Raw genomic sequence first — 22,557 nt, 5'->3', positions numbered from 1 at the left:
CGGTGTGTGTGTGAGAGCGTGACAGGACAGCTGTATGCATCGGTGTGTGTGTGAGAGCGTGACAGGACAGCTGTATGCATCGTGTGTGTATGTGAGAGCGTGACAGGACAGCTGTATGCATCGGGTGTGTGTGTGTGAGAGCGTGACAGGACAGCTGTATGCATCGGGTGTGTGTGTGAGAGCGTGACAGGACAGCTGTATGCATCGGTGTGTGTGTGTGAGAGCGTGACAGGACAGCTGTATGCATCGGTGTGTGTGTGTGAGAGCGTGACAGGACAGCTGTATGCATCGGTGTGTGTGTGAGAGCGTGACAGGACAGCTGTATGCATCGGTGTGTGTGTGAGAGCGTGACAGGACAGCTGTATGCATCGTGTGTGTGTGTGAGAGCGTGACAGGACAGCTGTATGCATCGGTGTGTGTGTGTGAGAGCGTGACAGGACAGCTGTATGCATCGTGTGTGTGTGTGAGAGCGTGACAGGACAGCTGTATGCATCGGTGTGTGTGTGAGAGCGTGACAGGACAGCTGTATGCATCGGGTGTGTGTGTGAGAGCGTGACAGGACAGCTGTATGCATCGGTGTGTGTGTGAGAGCGTGACAGGACAGCTGTATGCATCGGTGTGTGTGTGTGAGAGCGTGACAGGACAGCTGTATGCATCGTGTGTGTGTGTGAGAGCGTGACAGGACAGCTGTATGCATCGGGTGTGTGTGTGAGAGCGTGACAGGACAGCTGTATGCATCGGTGTGTGTGTGAGAGCGTGACAGGACAGCTGTATGCATCGGGTGTGTGTGTGAGAGCGTGACAGGACAGCTGTATGCATCGGGTGTGTGTGTGAGAGCGTGACAGGACAGCTGTATGCATCGGTGTGTGTGTGTGAGAGCGTGACAGGACAGCTGTATGCATCGGTGTGTGTGTGAGAGCGTGACAGGACAGCTGTATGCATCGGGTGTGTGTGTGAGAGCGTGACAGGACAGCTGTATGCATCGGGTGTGTGTGTGAGAGCGTGACAGGACAGCTGTATGCATCGGGTGTGTGTGTGAGAGCGTGACAGGACAGCTGTATGCATCGGGTGTGTGTGTGAGAGCGTGACAGGACAGCTGTATGCATCGGTGTGTGTGTGAGAGCGTGACAGGACAGCTGTATGCATCGGGTGTGTGTGTGAGAGCGTGACAGGACAGCTGTATGCATCGGTGTGTGTGTGAGAGCGTGACAGGACAGCTGTATGCATCGGGTGTGTGTGTGAGAGCGTGACAGGACAGCTGTATGCATCGGGTGTGTGTGTGAGAGCGTGACAGGACAGCTGTATGCATCGGGTGTGTGTGTGAGAGCGTGACAGGACAGCTGTATGCATCGTGTGTGTGTGTGAGAGCGTGACAGGACAGCTGTATGCATCGGGTGTGTGTGTGAGAGCGTGACAGGACAGCTGTATGCATCGGTGTGTGTGTGAGAGCGTGACAGGACAGCTGTATGCATCGTGTGTGTGTGTGAGAGCGTGACAGGACAGCTGTATGCATCGGTGTGTGTGTGAGAGCGTGACAGGACAGCTGTATGCATCGTGTGTGTGTGTGAGAGCGTGACAGGACAGCTGTATGCATCGTGTGTGTGTGTGAGAGCGTGACAGGACAGCTGTATGCATCGGGTGTGTGTGTGAGAGCGTGACAGGACAGCTGTATGCATCGGGTGTGTGTGTGAGAGCGTGACAGGACAGCTGTATGCATCGGGTGTGTGTGTGAGAGCGTGACAGGACAGCTGTATGCATCGGTGTGTGTGTGAGAGCGTGACAGGACAGCTGTATGCATCGTGTGTGTGTGTGAGAGCGTGACAGGACAGCTGTATGCATCGTGTGTGTGTGTGAGAGCGTGACAGGACAGCTGTATGCATCGGTGTGTGTGTGAGAGCGTGACAGGACAGCTGTATGCATCGGTGTGTGTGTGTGAGAGCGTGACAGGACAGCTGTATGCATCGGGTGTGTGTGTGAGAGCGTGACAGGACAGCTGTATGCATCGGTGTGTGTGTGAGAGCGTGACAGGACAGCTGTATGCATCGGTGTGTGTGTGAGAGCGTGACAGGACAGCTGTATGCATCGGTGTGTGTGTGAGAGCGTGACAGGACAGCTGTATGCATCGGGTGTGTGTGTGAGAGCGTGACAGGACAGCTGTATGCATCGGGTGTGTGTGTGAGAGCGTGACAGGACAGCTGTATGCATCGGGTGTGTGTGTGAGAGCGTGACAGGACAGCTGTATGCATCGGGTGTGTGTGTGAGAGCGTGACAGGACAGCTGTATGCATCGGGTGTGTGTGTGAGAGCGTGACAGGACAGCTGTATGCATCGGGTGTGTGTGTGAGAGCGTGACAGGACAGCTGTATGCATCGGGTGTGTGTGTGTGAGAGCGTGACAGGACAGCTGTATGCATCGTGTGTGTGTGTGAGAGCGTGACAGGACAGCTGTATGCATCGGGTGTGTGTGTGTGAGAGCGTGACAGGACAGCTGTATGCATCGGGTGTGTGTGTGAGAGCGTGACAGGACAGCTGTATGCATCGGGTGTGTGTGTGAGAGCGTGACAGGACAGCTGTATGCATCGGGTGTGTGTGTGAGAGCGTGACAGGACAGCTGTATGCATCGGGTGTGTGTGTGAGAGCGTGACAGGACAGCTGTATGCATCGGTGTGTGTGTGAGAGCGTGACAGGACAGCTGTATGCATCGGTGTGTGTGTGAGAGCGTGACAGGACAGCTGTATGCATCGGGTGTGTGTGTGAGAGCGTGACAGGACAGCTGTATGCATCGGGTGTGTGTGTGAGAGCGTGACAGGACAGCTGTATGCATCGGGTGTGTGTGTGAGAGCGTGACAGGACAGCTGTATGCATCGGGTGTGTGTGTGAGAGCGTGACAGGACAGCTGTATGCATCGTGTGTGTGTGTGAGAGCGTGACAGGACAGCTGTATGCATCGGGTGTGTGTGTGAGAGCGTGACAGGACAGCTGTATGCATCGGGTGTGTGTGTGAGAGCGTGACAGGACAGCTGTATGCATCGGGTGTGTGTGTGAGAGCGTGACAGGACAGCTGTATGCATCGGTGTGTGTGTGAGAGCGTGACAGGACAGCTGTATGCATCGGGTGTGTGTGTGAGAGCGTGACAGGACAGCTGTATGCATCGGTGTGTGTGTGTGAGAGCGTGACAGGACAGCTGTATGCATCGGTGTGTGTGTGAGAGCGTGACAGGACAGCTGTATGCATCGGTGTGTGTGTGAGAGCGTGACAGGACAGCTGTATGCATCGTGTGTGTGTGTGAGAGCGTGACAGGACAGCTGTATGCATCGGTGTGTGTGTGAGAGCGTGACAGGACAGCTGTATGCATCGGTGTGTGTGTGAGAGCGTGACAGGACAGCTGTATGCATCGGGTGTGTGTGTGAGAGCGTGACAGGACAGCTGTATGCATCGTGTGTGTGTGTGAGAGCGTGACAGGACAGCTGTATGCATCGTGTGTGTGTGAGAGCGTGACAGGACAGCTGTATGCATCGGGTGTGTGTGTGAGAGCGTGACAGGACAGCTGTATGCATCGTGTGTGTGTGAGAGCGTGACAGGACAGCTGTATGCATCGTGTGTGTGTGAGAGCGTGACAGGACAGCTGTATGCATCGGGTGTGTGTGTGAGAGCGTGACAGGACAGCTGTATGCATCGTGTGTGTGTGAGAGCGTGACAGGACAGCTGTATGCATCGGGTGTGTGTGTGAGAGCGTGACAGGACAGCTGTATGCATCGTGCGTGTGTGAGAGCGTGACAGCACAGCTGTATGCATCGCGTGTGTGTGTATGAGTACTACTCACATGAAGACCAGTGTGGTGGCTGCCATCAGGGCTCCAGGGAACCATGGTTTCTTCCAGCGCAGGACCTGGTCCCCAGCCAGGATCACCTCTCCCCAGCCCTGCAGCTGCTCCTCCAGCTGGGCCGTCTCCTGGGCCTGGAACACACACACACCAGAACGGTCCATAAGACAGGAGCCCATCTCCTGTTTCTGTCGAGTGAGGCAGCTTGATCTACAACCCCCTGGACAGGACACTAGTCTATTATAGAGCCAGGTGTTATTAACCCCCTGGACAGGACACTAGTCTATTATAGAGCCAGGTGTTATTAACCCCCTGGACAGGACACTAGTCTATTGTAGAGCCAGGTGTTATTAACCCCCTGGACAGGACGCTAGTCTATTATAGAGCCAGGTGTTATTAACCCCCTGGACAGGACGCTAGTCTATTGTAGAGCCAGGTGTTATTAACCCCCTGGACAGGACACTAGTCTATTGTAGAGCCAGGTGTTATTAACCCCTGGACAGGACACTAGTCTATTGTAGAGCCAGGTGTTATTAACCCCTGGACAGGACACTAGTCTATTGTAGAGCCAGGTGTTATTAACCCCCTGGACAGGACACTAGTCTATTGTAGAGCCAGGTGTTATTAACCCCCTGGACAGGACACTAGTCTATTGTAGAGCCAGGTGTTATTAACCCCCTGGACAGGACACTAGTCTATTGTAGAGCCAGGTGTTATTAACCCCCTGGACAGGACACTAGTCTATTGCAAAGCCAGGGGTTAAGCGTTGCTTAAAAACATGCATAAACCCCAGCTCCCAACATGGCAAAGTAGCAATTTGACCAGTCTCATTAATTTTCTATTTCACCTTTATTTAACCAGGTAGGCCAGTTGAGAACAAGTTGTCATTTACAACTGCGACCTGGCCAAGATAGCAGTGCGACAAAAACAGAGTTACACATAGGATAAACAAAAGTACAGTCAATAACACAACAGAAAATCTATATACAGGATGTGCAAATGGAGTAAGGAGGTAAGGCAATAAATAGGCCATAGTAGTAGTCCCCCAAGGTGTGTGAAAACACAGCCTGATAACGGGTCAGGTTGAAAAAGGACTCAAGATGCACTGGTGGACTCAGAAGAAAAGCCATTTAACTCTCAGTCCAGACAACGCTGAACTCCAGTTAACATAGAGTTAACAGTTTAGCCTGTTAATCTAAGGAGCTAGGCCAAGTCCCAAATGACACCCTATTCCCTATAGGGCTCTGGTCAATGAAGTGCACTATATAGGGCCTAGGGTGCCATTTGGATGCATCAGACTGCACAACAGAAATACCACTGTTTAATGGCTAGCTAATACCTTAAGCCCTGCTGACTTCCAAACATCCATCTACCACTATCAGTTGGTGGCTGAGCAGAGCCACAGGGCCACAGGGTGGAGGAAAACAGAGGTGTCATTGTGAATGGTCGGGGAAGTGAAATAATCCCACATTGTGCTGGCACCACAAAGACCCGTCTTCATACAGACCCGTCTTCATACAGACATCTCATTCCAAGGGCACTAAACACCATGTGGTCTCATGACGCACAGCCAGCCAGGAAAAGGAATAGCTATTAACGTTAGACTTGTTTTGCCACACAGCTCACCATCGTGATCCACCCTAGTTTTCAAATGATCCTCTGTGGGAGGTTTGTTCAGTGTTGAATGTAATCAACGACAGACGAGGCCTGACTGCCGCATCTGAGAGCTGTCAAAGCACGATTTGACTGAAGACAGTCTCAACCAGATTCTAGAGTGTACACTCACTGTTCTAGAACAGAGGTTCCCAAACCTTCTCCCACTCAGGCTCCATTGCCAGCATTGGGGAACAATCCCCCTGCACGCCCAGAACATCTATTTCTACGGCCACAAACTGTTTACGCCCCTTTTGTTGCTAGACAATTTATTTTTGCAGGTTAAAAGCTTATTTCCGTCAATTCTACAAACAAAGAAATCATGGTGTACTGAGAAAATTCAGTTTTTAAGCTAATTGTCTTGCAATTCCATACATTTTGCCATGGCTAATGTGTATTCATGTGATATTTGAGTGACTAACATTACTACAAAATCTATAAGCAAAAAAAACTAGCAAAAAAACATGACCCAACATGGGCTAGCTGATCAGGAAATTAGTTATAAGTGGCAGGTAGCCTAGTGGTTAGAGCGTTGCGTCAGTAAGCGAAAGGTTGCTGGATCGAATCCCTGAGCTGATAAGGTAACAATCTGTCGTTCTGCCCTGAACAAGGCACTGTTCCCTGGTAGGCCGTCATTGTAAATAAGAATTTGTTCTTAACTGACATGCCTAGTTAAATAAAGGTAAAAAAAATAAATAGCTCTAAGAAATGCAATGACAGACAAGAGGAAAACTGATGCACATACCAATTTCAAAACAGTCCAGATTAACCTGGACTGAGTTTCAGTTTGGGAACCACTGCTGGAGAATCTAGTGAAATACAGATCAATTGAAGCGGGTGCTACGACTGTGATCAAACTCTCCGTAGCCGATGTGAGCAAGACCTTTAAAACAGGTCAACATCCACAAGGCCACGGGGCCAGACGGATTACCAGGACGTGTACTCAGAGCATGCGCGGACCAACCTCTCCCGGACCGGGTCTGTAATAGCTACACGTTTCAAGCAGACCTCCATAGTACCTGTGCCCAAGAAAGCGAAGGTTACCTGCCTAAATGACTACCGCCCCATAGCACTCATGTAGGTAGCCATGAAGTGCTTTGAAAGGCTGGTCATGGCTCACATCAACACCATCAGCCCAGAAACCTTAGAACCACTCCAATTCGCATACCACCCCAACAGATCCACAGATGATTGCACTCCACACTGCCCTTTCACACCTGGACAAAAGGAACACCTATGTGAGAATGTTCATTGACTACAACTCAACACCATAGGCCCACGAAGCGCATCACTAAGGTAAGGACCCTGGGACTAAACACCTCCCTCTGCAACTGGATCCTGGAGTTCCTGAAGGGCCACCCCCAGGTTGTAAGACTATGCAACAATACATCTGACACATTGATCCTCAACACGGGGGCCCCTCAGGGGTACGTGTTTAGTCCCCTCCTGTACTCCCTGTTCACCCACAACTGCATGGCCAAGCACGATTCCAGCACCATCATTAAGTTTGCTGACGACACAACAGCGGTAGGCCTGATCACCAGCAACAATAAGACGGCCTATAGGGAGGAGGTCAGAGACCTGGCAGTGTGGTGCCAGGACAACAACCACTCCCTCAATGTGAGCAAGACAAAGGAGCTGATCGTAGACTACAGGAAAAGTAGGGCCGAACACACCCCCATTCACATCGATGGGGCTGTAGTGGAGCAGGTTGAGAGCTTCAAGTGTCCACATCACCAAACTATCATAGTCCAAACAGACCAAGACAGTCCTGAAGAGGGCACAACAACGCCTTTTCCCCCTCAGGAGACTGAAAAGATATTGCATGGGTCCCTAGATCCTCAAAAAGTTCTACAGCTGCATCCGACCACAAGGCGCTACAGAGGGTAGAGCGCACGGCCCAGTACATCACTGGGGCAAAGCTTCCTGCCATCCAGGACCTCTATACGAGGCGGTGTCAGAGGAAGGCCCCCCAAAAATTGGCAAAGACCAAGTAATAGACTGCATTGTTGGTTAAGGGCTTGTAAGTAGTAAAAAGATTGTTCTCTACAATATTACAACCTTAATCTGTTTGTACTTAAGTGTTGATTAAATGAGAACGTTAGTTTGATGTGACCTTCGCTAGTTTTTAATCGCCCAGCTCTAGGATGCATCTCGTCCATATTTCGGCATTTGTAGATGTAACATTGGGAGGCGTTTCTGCGCTTTGGATAAATGATACCCTCATCTTTTCATCTTCCAGATCTGTGGCTTTCTATTCCTCTAACCCTAATCAATCAATGTTGCGAGGGGCCGTTTCTATGGCAATTTATACAACTGGTGGGTCTAAACAGCATTCCAGCCTGAGTCTACGCCACAAATTACCACCTGCTAAATCCATGACCTTAAAATGCCTATTTGTCTCGGGACTATATATTGTGGAAGGATGAAATTGTATGAACAAATTAATCAAGATAACGTTAATGAAAATATGTCAATCATTATTTGAACATGTTCCTAACCCGTTGTATAAATGCCCTCGAAGCCGGTGTTTGGAGGAAAGTATTTGTCTCCGCACACCACCTGCCCTCGACTACAAGCATTTCGCTACCCTCGCAATAACATCTGCTAACCATGTGTATGTGACCAATAAAACGTGATTTTATCTCGGGCCTAACACCACCAGTGCCAATATAGTCTCATCGGGCATTATCATTTAATTAAAAAGGTTAGACTCAAATGCACAATGAAAACTGGAAGAAATTTTTTTCTGGGAAGGGTATATACTGAATTTCAGTTTTAACGTTCATTAATATATAGGCTCAATTTTGTTTTGTATTCCGCGGATTTCGTTTAGAAAATGTCTATGTTATCACTCAGGAACATACAGGCACCATGTAGGTTGTCATTTAGCGCCGTTCTGTCCTCGGTCCGAGCAGTGACAGGTCTCTAGAGCAGCGACCACTTCTGAACAGGCGCTTAATTACACTAGTCACTCTAATCAGGCGAAATTATTCAGTAAGTCGTCTAATATATATATATATATATCTCATCTGTCGGTGACTAATCACATAGTTAAGGTAACGCAAATTTGGTAATTTTAAGGGGGATGTTAAATAATGTCACAAGATAGAAATTCGCCAGACATGGGCTCTCTCGGCTTGTCAGCTGAACGTTTGTCACATTTAAAATAACCTTAGGGACAGCCGCTTTGTTGGGTAGCCAGCCAAATAAACAGCTAGCTGTATGCTAGCTACAAAAACACCTTTCTTCAATTAGCGGTATCATGCGTTAATAGCTAGTTAGCCAAGCAATAATGTTAGCTAAAAGGCCAATATTAGACTGCATAACTAATTGTTAGTGTAGATAATGTTAATTATCTAACATTACAAACCATGTAATGCATGGCTTGGTTAATTTGCTCAGATTAATGATTTCATTTTCACTAATCTTCCTTCGCTAGCATAGCTGGTTAATTGTTAGCATTTCGAAGGCCGTTGACAAGCGAACGACAGCAGTCAAGCACACTACGACGTTAACGTTACCTAATTCAGGAACAAGAGCTTGTCAAGTCGAAAGTGGGATAACGTTACTTACGATTACGTTGGCGCTTTTGTTGTCTCCCTCTGCCATAGCTAGCAGTTGTTTAAGTTTACGATGTTTAAGGTTTCAGTGATGTTTCAAAGGCAAATTTAAAACGACCCAAGGGGCGCAGCAGTGGCTTCCCTCTCTTTGTGGATTTTGCAGTTCACAAACCAACCGTTAACCGCCTGGCAGGATGGATTTATGAACAACAAAAAACCGTCATGGCTAAAGGCTTTATGGGTAATGTAGTTCACACCCCTTTTCTCGGCATTGCCCAAAATAAAACTATTCGGCTGACATTTATGACCCAATTCATTTTAAACAATTTGTTTCGGAGGAGGAAACTCCTACCACCAGGAAATTAGTAGAATGAGCAATAATTGAATTGGTGAACCTCTGACCAATTTCACAAATCACTTGATTGATTAGGTTTAGCTTAAATGGAATTGGATGATTAATTTAATATCAGTCAGGCGTTTGGATCACTGACCACTGCTGAAGTCCTCAATGTTCTCTGTGTTACATTTCCCCCTCACTGACTGGATATTGATTGGCTGCTAGCCCAGTGAGCTCATTCACCAGTCTATAACCATTACCCAATAGTCTGAGGTGAATTCCTTTCCTTGGCCAAGTCCCAAACTGTACCCTATTCCCTTGGTCAGAAGTCTGGGACACAACCCTCAGTCTCTTTTAGACCACTGAAAACCGTTAGCCAGCTTTCTCCAGCAATCCTATTTCCACATCAGTGTAAATACCAGATTGTTGAAAACAGTGTGGCTTCTCATCCAAAGCAGCGAAGTACATGCACCTTTCAGTCTGTGTAGTTATGAGAGTATGGGACGTAGAAAAACAATTGAAAAGTGTACGGAGAGGGTAGAGTCCTAAAAAATGTTCTTTCCATTATCCATTTTCTATGTACATGCAGTTCATATGTTCAGTTTACAGTATCAATCTTTCCACCTGGAGAAATAATTCTAGAACTAAATTACTTTTACTGTATTTTCATTGGCATCACCGTACAATGAAAAATATATCAGCCATCAAATCATCAACATAAAAAAAATAGTTTAACACAAATACATGGGGCTCCCAAGTGGCGCAGCGGTCTAAGGCACTGCATCTCAGTGCTAGAGGCGTCACTACAGACACCCTGGTTTGAATCCAGGCTGTAACACAACCGGCCGTGATTCGGAGTCCCATAGAGCGGCACACAATTGTCGTCCGGGTTTGGCCGGTGTAGGCCATCAATATAAGAATTTGTTCTTAACTGACTTGCCTAGTTAGTTAATACATGGGTGTATTTATATTTATTATGTTTTGTATTTGCAGAACATATGCAGAGACGGAAACAGACAACCATTTTAAATGCAATTTTATTTCAAACTAAATCCAATAAAACATTAAGAAATAGCAGTTTTTCACGACCATCAAAAAACATCCACTATTCCTTCACTTATCTATTGTAATTATTTCTCCCACTAAAAAGGTAAAACTAGAGGGTCAGTTAATAAGGATCAGTAAAACACAGGCTGGGGGAGTATACATCCCATATTAGGAAGGGTACTACTACTACTACTAGTACTACTCACAGGCAAGGCAGCAAGTCAAAAAAAGGAATCAATCTAGTCTAAAGCTTTTCTATTTTATAAACAAGGGATAGGCAGGAGAGAAGCCTACAAATACAACAGATATGAATAAAGATTCACATTGAAGAAAAAGGATTATACATGGATTTCTCTCAGGTCAAGGCTTGCATTCCAAATGGCACCCTATTCCCTATTTAGGGCACGACCTTTGACCCATATGTCTCTGGTCAAAAGTAGTGCACTGTATAGGGGATATGGTGCTGTTTGGGACGTAGACCAAGGTTCAGATAGTAACTAGCTAGAACTTTGCCCACTTTGTTATCCTTTCTCAGTCAATCCCGAAATCTTAACTCCCCTCAACAAAAAAAAGGTAACTTCAGACAATAGGATTAGTTAACTTGAGGCACATCGTTACGCAGTGCCGAAACGTATAAATAAAAAGAAAACACCACACGACTGAATCTTCTCCCCCCAAAAAAACATCTCCACTTGATAATCCATTTTTAATGTCAAACTTGTGTGATACACAATTTCTAAAGAGCTTTGTAAAATAAGTATTTTTTTCTTCAGTTTTACAATAAATGTTTAAGAGAAGAAAAAAAGAAAAAAGACAGTCTGATTACACCATTTTATTTCCTGGAATCATTTTCCCTCTCAGGCTTGGATGGAGTCCATTGAGCCAACAGATTCTTCCCTTTCCCCCACTCCACACCTGCCCAATCACAACTCACGCAGCTCAGTCGCTGGCCAATCAGAATCACTGTACCATCAGGGAGGAGATTGCTTTAAAAACAGGCGCAGCCAATCAGCTCTTCAGACCACACCTGGCAAAGCCTCCTGTTTCTCCGCCCCTTTAAAATGAGGTCCAAACCCAACGGCATTGCTGGGTAAACCAGCTCAACTGTTAAAGGGGGGGTTGTCATCGGTGGTAACAGTGAGTGGAGGGTGGTGGTGGTTTTCATTAGGGGAGGGTAAAGGTTATTCAAAACATAGGGTAGAGGGGGAGGGCCTTATCACCATACCTTCCCTACCAATTCCTCTGCTCCCCTTCCTGTCCCAGACAGACCCCCCCACCCGTACAGACAAGCAGAGTGGTCAGATCTGGCTGCAGACAGACTGCAGAGTGACCCTTTAGCTGGTTGTGTTAGCTTGGTCTATTGCCAGGTGGCAGGTTGGGTGGGACTGGGTTTAGCCAGCCAATCAGCCAGGCAGACAGCTCTAGTGCTGCTACGGTACAGGAGTAGGGGTTCCATGGTGGACCCCTAGGAGGTTATATCGGGGTGGGGGGAGTATCTTGACCCCCCCCCTCTCCCCCTCCTTCCCCATCAGCGTGTGGCACGGTTGGGTGCTGCTGCTCCAGTGGCTCCTCCTCTCCTTCCTTCACCCCCAGGCCCAGACAGACACACCTAACCCTAACCCTGCCAGAACAGGGCAGGAACGTATCCGGGTGTCTGGTCTGGAGGTTGGGTTGGATGTCTAACCCTCCCTCTGCGAGGCTCTGTTGTGTGCTGGAACCACAGGGAGACACCATTCACACCCAGGCTGTCCAGCCCTCGTACAGCTGGGACAGGTTGTCCACATTGGTGGCCTCCTTTATCACACAGTCCACCTGGAGAGGAGAGGGAGAGAGGGGAGGTGGGGAGACAGGTAGGGGAGAGAGGGATGGAGTAGGAGGAGAGGGAGAGCAGGAGAAGAGGAGAGAGAGAGAGACCGGGATAAGGCAAAAGAGGAAAGTGTAGTCAGCGTGTAAAGCAGCGTGTAGCTGGCTGCTCAGCGTGTAAAGCAGCGTGTTGCTACCTGCTCAGCGTGTAAAGCAGCGTGTTGCTACCTGCTCAGCGTGTAAAGCAGCGTGTTGCTACCTGCTCAGTGTGTAAAGCAGCGTGTTGCTACCTGCTCAGTGTGTAAAGCAGCGTGTTTCTACCTGCTCAGTGTGTAAAGCAGCGTGTTGCTACCTGCTCAGTGTGTAAAGCAGCGTGTTGCTACCTGCTCAGTGTGTAAAGCAGCGTGTTGCTACCTGCTCAGTGTGTAAAGCAGCGTGTTGCTACCTGCTCAGTGTGTAAAGCAGCGTGTTGCTACCTGCTCAGTGTGTAAAGCAGCGTGTTGCTACCTGCTCAGTGTGTAAAGCAGCGTGTTGCTACCTGCTCAGTGTGTATAGCAGCGTGTTGCTACCTGCTCAGTGTGTAAAGCAGCGTGTTGCTACCTGCTCAGTGTGTAAAGCAGCGTGTTGCTACCTGCTCAGTGTGTAAAGCAGCGTGTTGCTACCTGCTCAGTGTGTAAAGCAGCGTGTTGCTACCTGCTCAGTGTGTAAAGCAGCGTGTTTCTACCTGCTCAGTGTGTAAAGCAGCGTGTTGCTACCTGCTCAGTGTGTAAAGCAGCGTGTTGCTACCTGCTCAGTGTGTAAAGCAGCGTGTTGCTACCTGCTCAGTGTGTAAAGCAGCGTGTTGCTACCTGCTCAGTGTGTAAAGCAGCGTGTTGCTACCTGCTCAGTTGATAAAGCAGCGTGTTGCTACCTGCTCAGTTGATAAAGCAGCGTGTTGCTACCTGCTCAGTGTGTAAAGCAGCATGTTGCTACCTGCTCAGTGTGTAAAGCAGCGTGTTGCTACCTGCTCAGTGTGTAGTTACCTGCTCAGTGTGTAAAGCAGTGTGTTTCTACCTGCTCAGTGTGTAGTTACCTGCTCAGTGTGTAAAGCAGTGTGTTTCTACCTGCTCAGTGTGTAGTTACCTGCTCAGTGTGTAAAGCAGTGTGTTTCTACCTGCTCAGTGTGTAGTTACCTGCTCAGTGACACTCATCCTCCTGTTGGGGTCCACGTCTCTCCCCTCCAGCTTGGCTTTCACCCTCTTCCACACGCTCACCGCGTACGAGTTCCTCTCCTGGACAGCTGCAGCACACACACACCACCACGTCAGAGTCACCACACACCACCACGTCAGAGTCAACCACCACAACAGATTTGGCATGGGTCCCCAGATCCTCAAAAAGTTCTACAGCTGCACCGTTGAGAGCATCCTGACCGGTTGCATCACTGCCTGGTATGGCAACTGCTCGGCATCTGACCTTAAGGTGCTACAGAGGGTAGTGCGTACGGCCCAGTACAGCACTGGGGCCAAGCTTCCTGCCATCCAGGACCTATATACAATAGGCGGTGTCAGAGGAAAGCCCAAAAAATTGTCAGAGACTCCAATCACCCAAGTTATAGACTGTTTTCTCTGCCCCCCGCACGGCAAGCGGTATTGGAGCGCCAAGTCTAGGATCAAAAGGCTCCTTACCAGCTTCTTCCCCCAAGCCATAAGACTGCTGAACAATTCATCAAATGGCCACTGGACTATTTACGATAACACCCCCCCCCCCCTCTTTATTTTGTACACTGCTGCTACTCGCAGTTTATTATCTATGCATAGTCACTTCACCCCTACCTACATGTACAAATTACCTCAACCAACCTGTACCCTGCACACTGACTCAGTACTGGTGCCCCCTGTATATAACCTCTTATTGTTATGTTATTGTGTTACTTTTTATATTTTATTTCCCGAGTGGCGCAGCAATCTAAGGCACTGCATCTCAGTGCTTGAGGTGTCACTACAGACACCCTGGTTTGAATCCAGGCCGTATCACAACCGGCCGTGATTGGGAGTCCCCGTAGGGTGGTGCACAATTGGCCCAGCGTCGTCCGGGTATGGCCGTCATTGTAAATAAGAATTTATTCTTAACGGACTTGCTTAGTTAAATAAAAATATATATATATATATACACACATATTGACGTCATTTATTAAATCCACTTCAAATCAGTGTAGATGAAGGGGAGAGACAGGTTAAATAAGGATTTTTAAGCCTTGAGACAATTGAGACATGGATTGTCTACAGTCGTGGCCAAAAGTTTTGAGAATGACACTAATATTAATTATCACAAAGTCTGATGCCTCAGTTTGTATGATGGCAATTTGCATATACTCCAGAATGTTATGAAGAGTGATCAGATGAATTGCAATCAATTGCAAAGTCCCTCTTTGCCATGCAAATTAACTGAAAAAAACAATTCCACTGCATTTCAGCCCTGCCACAAAAAGACCAGCTGACATCATGTCAGTGATTCTCTCGTTAACACAGGTGTGAGTGTTGATGAGGACAAGGCTGGTGATCACTGTCATGCTGATTGAGTTCAAATAAAAGACTGGAAGCTTCAAAAGGAGGGTGGTGTTTGGAATCATTGTTCTTCCTCTGTCAACCATGGTTACCTGCAAGGAAACACGTGCTGTCATCATTGCTTTGCACAAAAAGGGCTTCACAGGCAAGGATATTGCTGCCAGTAAGATTGCACCTAACTCAACCATTTATCGGATCATCAAGAACTTCAAGGAGAGTGGTTCAATTGTTGTGAAGAAGGCTTCAGGGCACCCAAGAAAGTCCAGCAAGCACCAGGACCATCTCCTAAAGTTGATTCAGCTGCAGGATCGGGGCACCACCAGTACAGAGCTTGCTCAGGAATGGCAGCAGGCAGGTGTGAGTGCATCTGCACGCACAGTGAGGCGAAGGCTTTTGGAGGATGGCTTGGTGTCAAGAAGGGCAGCAAAGAAGCCACTTCTCTCCAGGAAAAACATCAGGGACAGACTGATATTCTGCAAAAGGTACAGGGATTGGATTGCTGAGGACTGGGGTAAAGTCATTTTCTCTGATGAATGCCCTTTCTGATTGTTTGGGACATCTGGAAAAAAGCTTGTCCGGAGAAGACAAGGTGAGCGCTACCATCAGTCCTGTGTCATGCCAACAGTAAAGCATTCTGAGACCATTCATGTGTGGGGTTGCTTCTCAGCCAAGGGAGTGGGCTCACTCACAATTTTGCCTAAGAACACAGCCATGAATAAAGAATGGTACCAACACATCCTCCGAGAGCAACTTCTCCCAACCATCCAGGAACAGTTTGGAGACGAACAATGCCTTTTCCAGCATGATGGAGCACCTTGCCATAAGGCAAAAGTGATAACTAAGTGGCTCGGGAAACAAGACCGATATTTTGGGTCCATGGCCAGGAACCTCCCCAGACCTTAATCCCATTCAGAACTTGTGGTCAATCCTCAAGAGGCGGGTGGACAAACAGAAACCCACAAATTCTGACAAGCTCCAAGCATTGATTATGCAAGAATGGGCTGCCATCAGTCAGGATGTGGCCCAGAAGTTAATTGACAGCATGCCAGGGCGGATTGCAGAGGTCTTGAAAAAGAAGGGTCAACACTGCAAATATTGACTCTTTGCATCAACTTCATGTAATTGTCAATAAAAGCCTTTGACACTTATGAAATGCTTGTAATTATACTTCAGTATTCCATAGTAACATCTGACAAAAATATCTAAAGACACTGAGGCAGCAGACTTTGTGGAAATTAATATTTCTGTCATTCTCAAAACTTTTGGCCACAGCTGTATGTGTGCCATTCAGAGGGTGAATGGGCAAGACAAAATATTGAATTGACTTTTAACGGGGTATGGTAGTAGATGCCAGGTGCACCGGTTTGTGTCAAGAAATGCAACGCTGCTGGGTTTTCACGCTCCACAGTTTCCGTGTGTATCAAGAATGGTCCACCACCCAAAGGACATCCAGCCAACTGGACACAACTGTGGGAAGCATTGGAGTCAACATGGGCCAGCATCCCTGTGGAATGCTTTCAACACCTTGTGGAGTCCAAACCCCGACGAATTGAGGCTGTTCTGAGGGCAAAGAGGGGTGCAACTCAATATTAGAGAGGTGTTCCTAATGTTTTGTACAGTCAGTGCTCTACTGTTGTACTATATCGAATAGGGTACCATTTGGGACAGTTGGGCAGCAGACTATATGGAATAGGGTCCCGTTTGGGACAGTTGGGCAGCAGACTATATGGAATAGGGTCCCGTTTGGGACAGTTAGGGTAGCAGTCTATATGGAATAGGGGGCCATTTGGGACAGTTAGGCAGCAGTCTATATAGAATAGGGGGCCATTTGGGACAGTTAGGCAGCAGTCTATGTGGAATAGGGTCCCATTTGGGACAGTTAGGCAGCAGTCTATATGGAATAGGGGGCCATTTGGGACAGTTAGGCAGCAGTCTATATAGAATAGGGGGCCATTTGGGACAGTTAGGCAGCAGTCTATATGGAATAGGGGGCCATTTGGGACAGTTAGGCAGCAGTCTATATAGAATAGGGGGCCATTTGGGACAGTTAGGCAGCAGTCTATATGGAATAGGGGGCCATTTGGGACAGTTAGGCAGCAGTCTATATGGAATAGGGGGCCATTTGGGACAGTTAGGCAGCAGTCTATATGGAATAGGGGGCCATTTGGGACAGTTAGGCAGCAGTCTATATGGAATAGGGGGCCATTTGGGACAGTTAGGCAGCAGTCTATATAGAATAGGGGGCCATTTGGGACAGTTAGGCAGCAGTCTATATGGAATAGGGGGGCATTTGGGACAGTTAGGCAGCAGTCTATATGGAATAGGGGGCCATTTGGGACAGTTAGGCAGCAGTACTGCTGCTCCTTCTAATTATACACTCATTGAATTGAAGGTCAGGGGTTAGATGGAGGTTAGGGGTCGTACCTCGTCCCGTCTTGGGGTCGCGTACAGCCCGTTTGGGGCTGGGATTCAGACCCTTGCTGGTCATCATCTGAGCGCTGGGGGGGGTGTCCGCCGGGGTGCCAAGGTTACGGGGGAGGAGCTTGCGTGAATTCTGGGACATTGAGTCCGTCTGAGTCTTCACACCACTGCACCTCACCGCTGGGGGGAGAAGGGGGAAAAGAAAGAAAGAAAAGAAAGAAAGAAAGAAAGAAAGAGAGAAAGAAAGAAAGGCAGGAAGAGAGACAGAAAGAAAGAAAGAAAGAAAGAGAGAGAGAGAGAGAAAGAGAGAGAGAGAGAGAGAGAGAGAGAGAGAGAGAGAGAGGAAAGGAAAGAGCAAGAAGGAGAGAAAGATCGTAAAGAGAAGAGAACGGGAGAGAGTAATCATTGCCTGTGAGCTCTGAAGCGAGATGCCATTTTTAATCATTCTGGTATTTAACACAGGTTATCACATTAAACAAAGGGCCCCCTATTCCCTATGTAGTGCCCTACTTTTGACCTAGTGCCCATAGTAGTGCACCACATTGGGAGTAGGGTGCCCTCAGCCAGGGTAGCGCACAATAAGGGCGATGTAGTTACCTGCAGCGAAGCTGGTCTGAGCCGTAGAGGTGGGGCTGGAACAGTCTCCACCCCTCTCTGTCACCAACGGAGACGCAAAGCCAACCAGGCGGTTATACACACTGAAGACAGAGGGACAGGGTGGCCACTGTCAGTACAGGTAGGGGTGTTTGTAGCTCATTCAGGGTGTGTGTGTGTGTGTGTGTGTGTGTGTGTGTGTGTGTGTGTGTGTACCTGGTGCTCTGTGTGTGTAGCTCCTTCAGGGTAGCAGGTATCTCCTGCAGTAGCTCCACCCCCTCCTGACTGGCCCCTCCCCCTCGGGGCTGGCCCGTTGCCTGGACGACAGTGAACAGCACGATCTGCACGTTGTCCTGCCACGCCTTGTACTCCAACAGGAACTGGCGGACGCTGCCCTCGTAGGTCACTTCCTCCCCCTCCGCCAGCGCGTTCTCCTCGTCCTACGGGAGAGACAGAAGAGAAAGACATTTCACTGGTTCATCTACCGTCAATGAACTAAGTAGACCAGACCCAGCTGTTATCTGGTTCATATTATAAAGTCAATGAACTAAGTAGACCAGACCCAGCTGTTATCTGGTTCATATTATACAGTCAATGAACTAAGTAGACCAGACCCAGCTGTTATCTGGTTCATCTACAGTCAATGAACTAAGTAGACCAGACCCAGCTGTTATCTGGTTCATATTATACAGTCAATGAACTAAGTAGACCAGACCCAGCTGTTATCTGGTTCATCTACAGTCAATGAACTAAGTAGACCAGACCCAGCTGTTATCTGGTTCATATTATACAGTCAATGAACTAAGTAGACCAGACCCAGCTGTTATCTGGTTCATATTATACAGTCAATAAACTAAGTAGACCAGACCCAGCTGTTATCTGGTTCATCTACAGTCAATGAACTAAGTAGACCAGACCCAGCTGTTATCTGGTTCATATTATACAGTCAATGAACTAAGTAGACCAGACCCAGCTGTTATCTGGTTCATATTATACAGTCAATGAACTAAGTAGACCAGACCCAGCTGTTATCTGGTTCATATTATACAGTCAATGAACTAAGTAGACCAAACCCAGCTGTTATCTGGCTCATATTATACAGTCAATGTACTAAGTAGACCAGACCCAGCTGTTATCTGGTTCATATTATACAGTCAATGAACTAAGTAGACCAGACCCAGCTGTTATCTGGTTCATCTACAGTCAATGAACTAAGTAGACCAGACCCAGCTGTTATCTGGTTCATATTATACAGTCAATGAACTAAGTAGACCAGACCCAGCTGTTATCTGGTTCATCTACAGTCAATGAACTAAGTAGACCAGACCCAGCTGTTATCTGGTTCATATTATACAGTCAATGAACTAAGTAGACCAGACCCAGCTGTTATCTGGTTCATCTACAGTCAATGAACTAAGTAGACCAGACCCAGCTGTTATCTGGTTCATCTACAGTCAATGAACTAAGTAGACCAGACCCAGCTGTTATCTGGTTCATATTATACAGTCAATGAACTAAGTAGACCAGACCCAGCTGTTATCTGGTTCATATTATACAGTCAATAAACTAAGTAGACCAGACCCAGCTGTTATCTGGTTCATATTATACAGTCAGTGAACTAAGTAGACCAGACCCAGCTGTTATCTGGTTCATATTATACAGTCAATGAACTAAGTAGACCAGACCCAGCTGTTATCTGGTTCATATTATACAGTCAATGAACTAAGTAGACCAGACCCAGCTGTTATCTGGTTCATATTATACAGTCAATGAACTAAGTAGACCAGACCCAGCTGTTATCTGGTTCATCTACAGTCAATGAACTTAGGTAGACCAGACCCAGCTGTTATCTGGTTCATATTATACAGTCAATGAACTAAGTAGACCAGACCCAGCTGTTATCTGGTTCATATTATACAGTCAATGAACTAAGTAGACCAGATCCAGCTGTTATCTGGTTCATCTACAGTCAATGAACTAAGTAGACCAGACCCAGCTGTTATCTGGTTCATATTATACAGTCAATGAACTAAGTAGACCAGACCCAGCTGTTATCTGGTTCATCTACAGTCAATGAACTAAGTAGACCAGACCCAGCTGTTATCTGGTTCATATTATACAGTCAATGAACTAAGTAGACCAGACCCAGCTGTTATCTGGTTCATATTATACAGTCAATGAACTAAGTAGACCAGACCCAGCTGTTATCTGGTTCATCTACAGTCAATAAACTAAGTAGACCAGACCCAGCTGTTATCTGGTTCATATTATACAGTCAATGAACTAAGTAGACCAGACCCAGCTGTTATCTGGTTCATCTACAGTCAATGAACTAAGTAGACCAGACCCAGCTGTTATCTGGTTCATATTATACAGTCAATGAACTAAGTAGACCAGACCCAGCTGTTATCTGGTTCATCTACAGTCAATGAACTAAGTAGACCAGACCCAGCTGTTATCTGGTTCATATTATACAGTCAATGAACTAAGTAGACCAGACCCAGCTGTTATCTGGTTCATATTATACAGTCAATGAACTAAGTAGACCAGACCCAGCTGTTATCTGGTTCATCTACAGTCAATAAACTAAGTAGACCAGACCCAGCTGTTATCTGGTTCATATTATACAGTCAATGAACTAAGTAGACCAGACCCAGCTGTTATCTGGTTCATATTATACAGTCAATGAACTAAGTAGACCAGACCCAGCTGTTATCTGGTTCATATTATACAGTCAATGAACTAAGTAGACCAGACCCAGCTGTTATCTGGTTCATCTACAGTCAATGAACTAAGTAGACCAGACCCAGCTGTTATCTGGTTCATATTATACAGTCAATGAACTAAGTAGACCAGACCCAGCTGTTATCTGGTTCATCTACAGTCAATGAACTAAGTAGACCAGACCCAGCTGTTATCTGGTTCATCTACAGTCAATGAACTAAGTAGACCAGACCCAGCTGTTATCTGGTTCATCTACAGTCAATGAACTAAGTAGACCAGACCCAGCTGTTATCTGGTTCATCTACAGTCAATGAACTAAGTAGACCAGACCCAGCTGTTATCTGGCTCATATTATACAGTCAATGAACTAAGTAGACCAGACCCAGCTGTTATCTGGTTCATCTACAGTCAATGAACTAAGTAGACCAGACCCAGCTGTTATCTGGTTCATATTATACAGTCAATGAACTAAGTAGACCAGACCCAGCTGTTATCTGGTTCATATTATACAGTCAATGAACTAAGTAGACCAGACCCAGCTGTTATCTGGTTCATATTATACAGTCAATGAACTAAGTAGACCAGACCCAGCTGTTATCTGGTTCATATTATACAGTCAATGAACTAAGTAGACCAGACCCAGCTGTTATCTGGCTCATATTATACAGTCAATGAACTAAGTAGACCAGACCCAGCTGTTATCTGGTTCATCTTATACAGTCAATGAACTAAGTAGACCAGACCCAGCTGTTATCTGGTTCATCTTACAGTCAATGAACTAAGTAGACCAGACCCAGCTGTTATCTGGTTCATATTATACAGTCAATGAACTAAGTAGACCAGACCCAGCTGTTATCTGGTTCATCTACAGTCAATGAACTAAGTAGACCAGACCCAGCTGTTATCTGGTTCATCTACAGTCAATGAACTAAGTAGACCAGACCCAGCTGTTATCTGGTTCATATTATACAGTCAATGAACTAAGTAGACCAGACCCAGCTGTTATCTGGTTCATATTATACAGTCAATGAACTAAGTAGACCAAACCCAGCTGTTATCTGGTTCATCTACAGTCAATGAACTAAGTAGACCAGACCCAGCTGTTATCTGGTTCATATTATACAGTCAATGAACTAAGTAGACCAGACCCAGCTGTTATCTGGTTCATATTATACAGTCAATGAACTATGTAGACCAAACCCAGCTGTTATCTGGTTCATATTATACAGTCAATGAACTAAGTAGACCAGACCCAGCTGTTATCTGGCTCATATTATACAGTCAATGAACTAAGTAGACCAGACCCAGCTGTTATCTGGTTCATATTATACAGTCAATGAACTAAGTAGACCAGACCCAGCTGTTATCTGGTTCATATTATACAGTCAATGAACTAAGTAGACCAAACCCAGCTGTTATCTGGCTCATATTATACAGTCAATGAACTAAGTAGACCAGACCCAGCTGTTATCTGGTTCATCTACAGTCAGTGAACTAAGTAGACCAGACCCAGCTGTTATCTGGTTCATATTATACAGTCAATGAACTAAGTAGACCAGACCCAGCTGTTATCTGGTTCATCTACAGTCAATGAACTAAGTAGACCAGACCCAGCTGTTATCTGGTTCATATTATACAGTCAATGAACTAAGTAGACCAGACCCAGCTGTTATCTGGTTCATCTACAGTCAATGAACTAAGTAGACCAGACCCAGCTGTTATCTGGTTCATATTATACAGTCAATGAACTAAGTAGACCAGACCCAGCTGTTATCTGGTTCATATTATACAGTCAATGAACTAAGTAGACCAGACCCAGCTGTTATCTGGTTCATATTATACAGTCAATGAACTAAGTAGACCAGACCCAGCTGTTATCTGGTTCATCTACAGTCAATGAACTAAGTAGACCAGACCCAGCTGTTATCTGGTTCATCTACAGTCAATGAACTAAGTAGACCAGACCCAGCTGTTATCTGGTTCATCTACAGTCAATGAACTAAGTAGACCAGACCCAGCTGTTATCTGGTTCATCTACAGTCAATGAAC

At 46.7% G+C, this 22,557-nt stretch overlaps 2 protein-coding genes and 1 long non-coding RNA gene across 3 annotated transcripts in view; all 3 read right to left on the bottom strand.

Moving 5' to 3' along the window:
* Positions 1–9,171, bottom strand: part of arl6ip1 (ARL6 interacting reticulophagy regulator 1) — a 67,424-nt gene extending 58,253 nt beyond the window's left edge. Inside the window, 2 exon segments of the mRNA NM_001146645.1 lie at positions 3,821–3,954; positions 9,050–9,171. Of these exon segments, the coding sequence (NP_001140117.1) occupies positions 3,821–3,954; positions 9,050–9,085 (170 nt within the window). The 5' untranslated portion in view covers positions 9,086–9,171.
* Positions 9,172–10,392: 1,221 nt separating this feature from the next.
* The window catches only part of smg1 (SMG1 nonsense mediated mRNA decay associated PI3K related kinase), a 121,071-nt gene continuing 108,906 nt past the window's right edge, over positions 10,393–22,557 (bottom strand). Inside the window, 5 exon segments of the mRNA XM_045715889.1 lie at positions 10,393–12,232; positions 13,396–13,502; positions 17,194–17,370; positions 17,788–17,888; positions 18,001–18,224. Of these exon segments, the coding sequence (XP_045571845.1) occupies positions 12,155–12,232; positions 13,396–13,502; positions 17,194–17,370; positions 17,788–17,888; positions 18,001–18,224 (687 nt within the window). The 3' untranslated portion in view covers positions 10,393–12,154.
* Positions 12,542–13,389, bottom strand: LOC123741755 (uncharacterized). Its single transcript, XR_006769315.1, has 2 exons — positions 13,196–13,389; positions 12,542–13,102 (listed from the first exon to the last, which is right to left on the bottom strand). It is a non-coding gene; the product is annotated as an uncharacterized lncRNA (long non-coding RNA).

The sequence above is a fragment of the Salmo salar genome, chromosome ssa03, assembly GCF_905237065.1.
Source record: "Salmo salar chromosome ssa03, Ssal_v3.1, whole genome shotgun sequence".
In the NCBI taxonomy this organism is placed as follows: domain Eukaryota; kingdom Metazoa; phylum Chordata; class Actinopteri; order Salmoniformes; family Salmonidae; genus Salmo; species Salmo salar.
The sequence above is the reverse complement of the archived record's forward strand: the minus strand, read 5'-3'. Positions and strand labels throughout refer to the sequence as shown.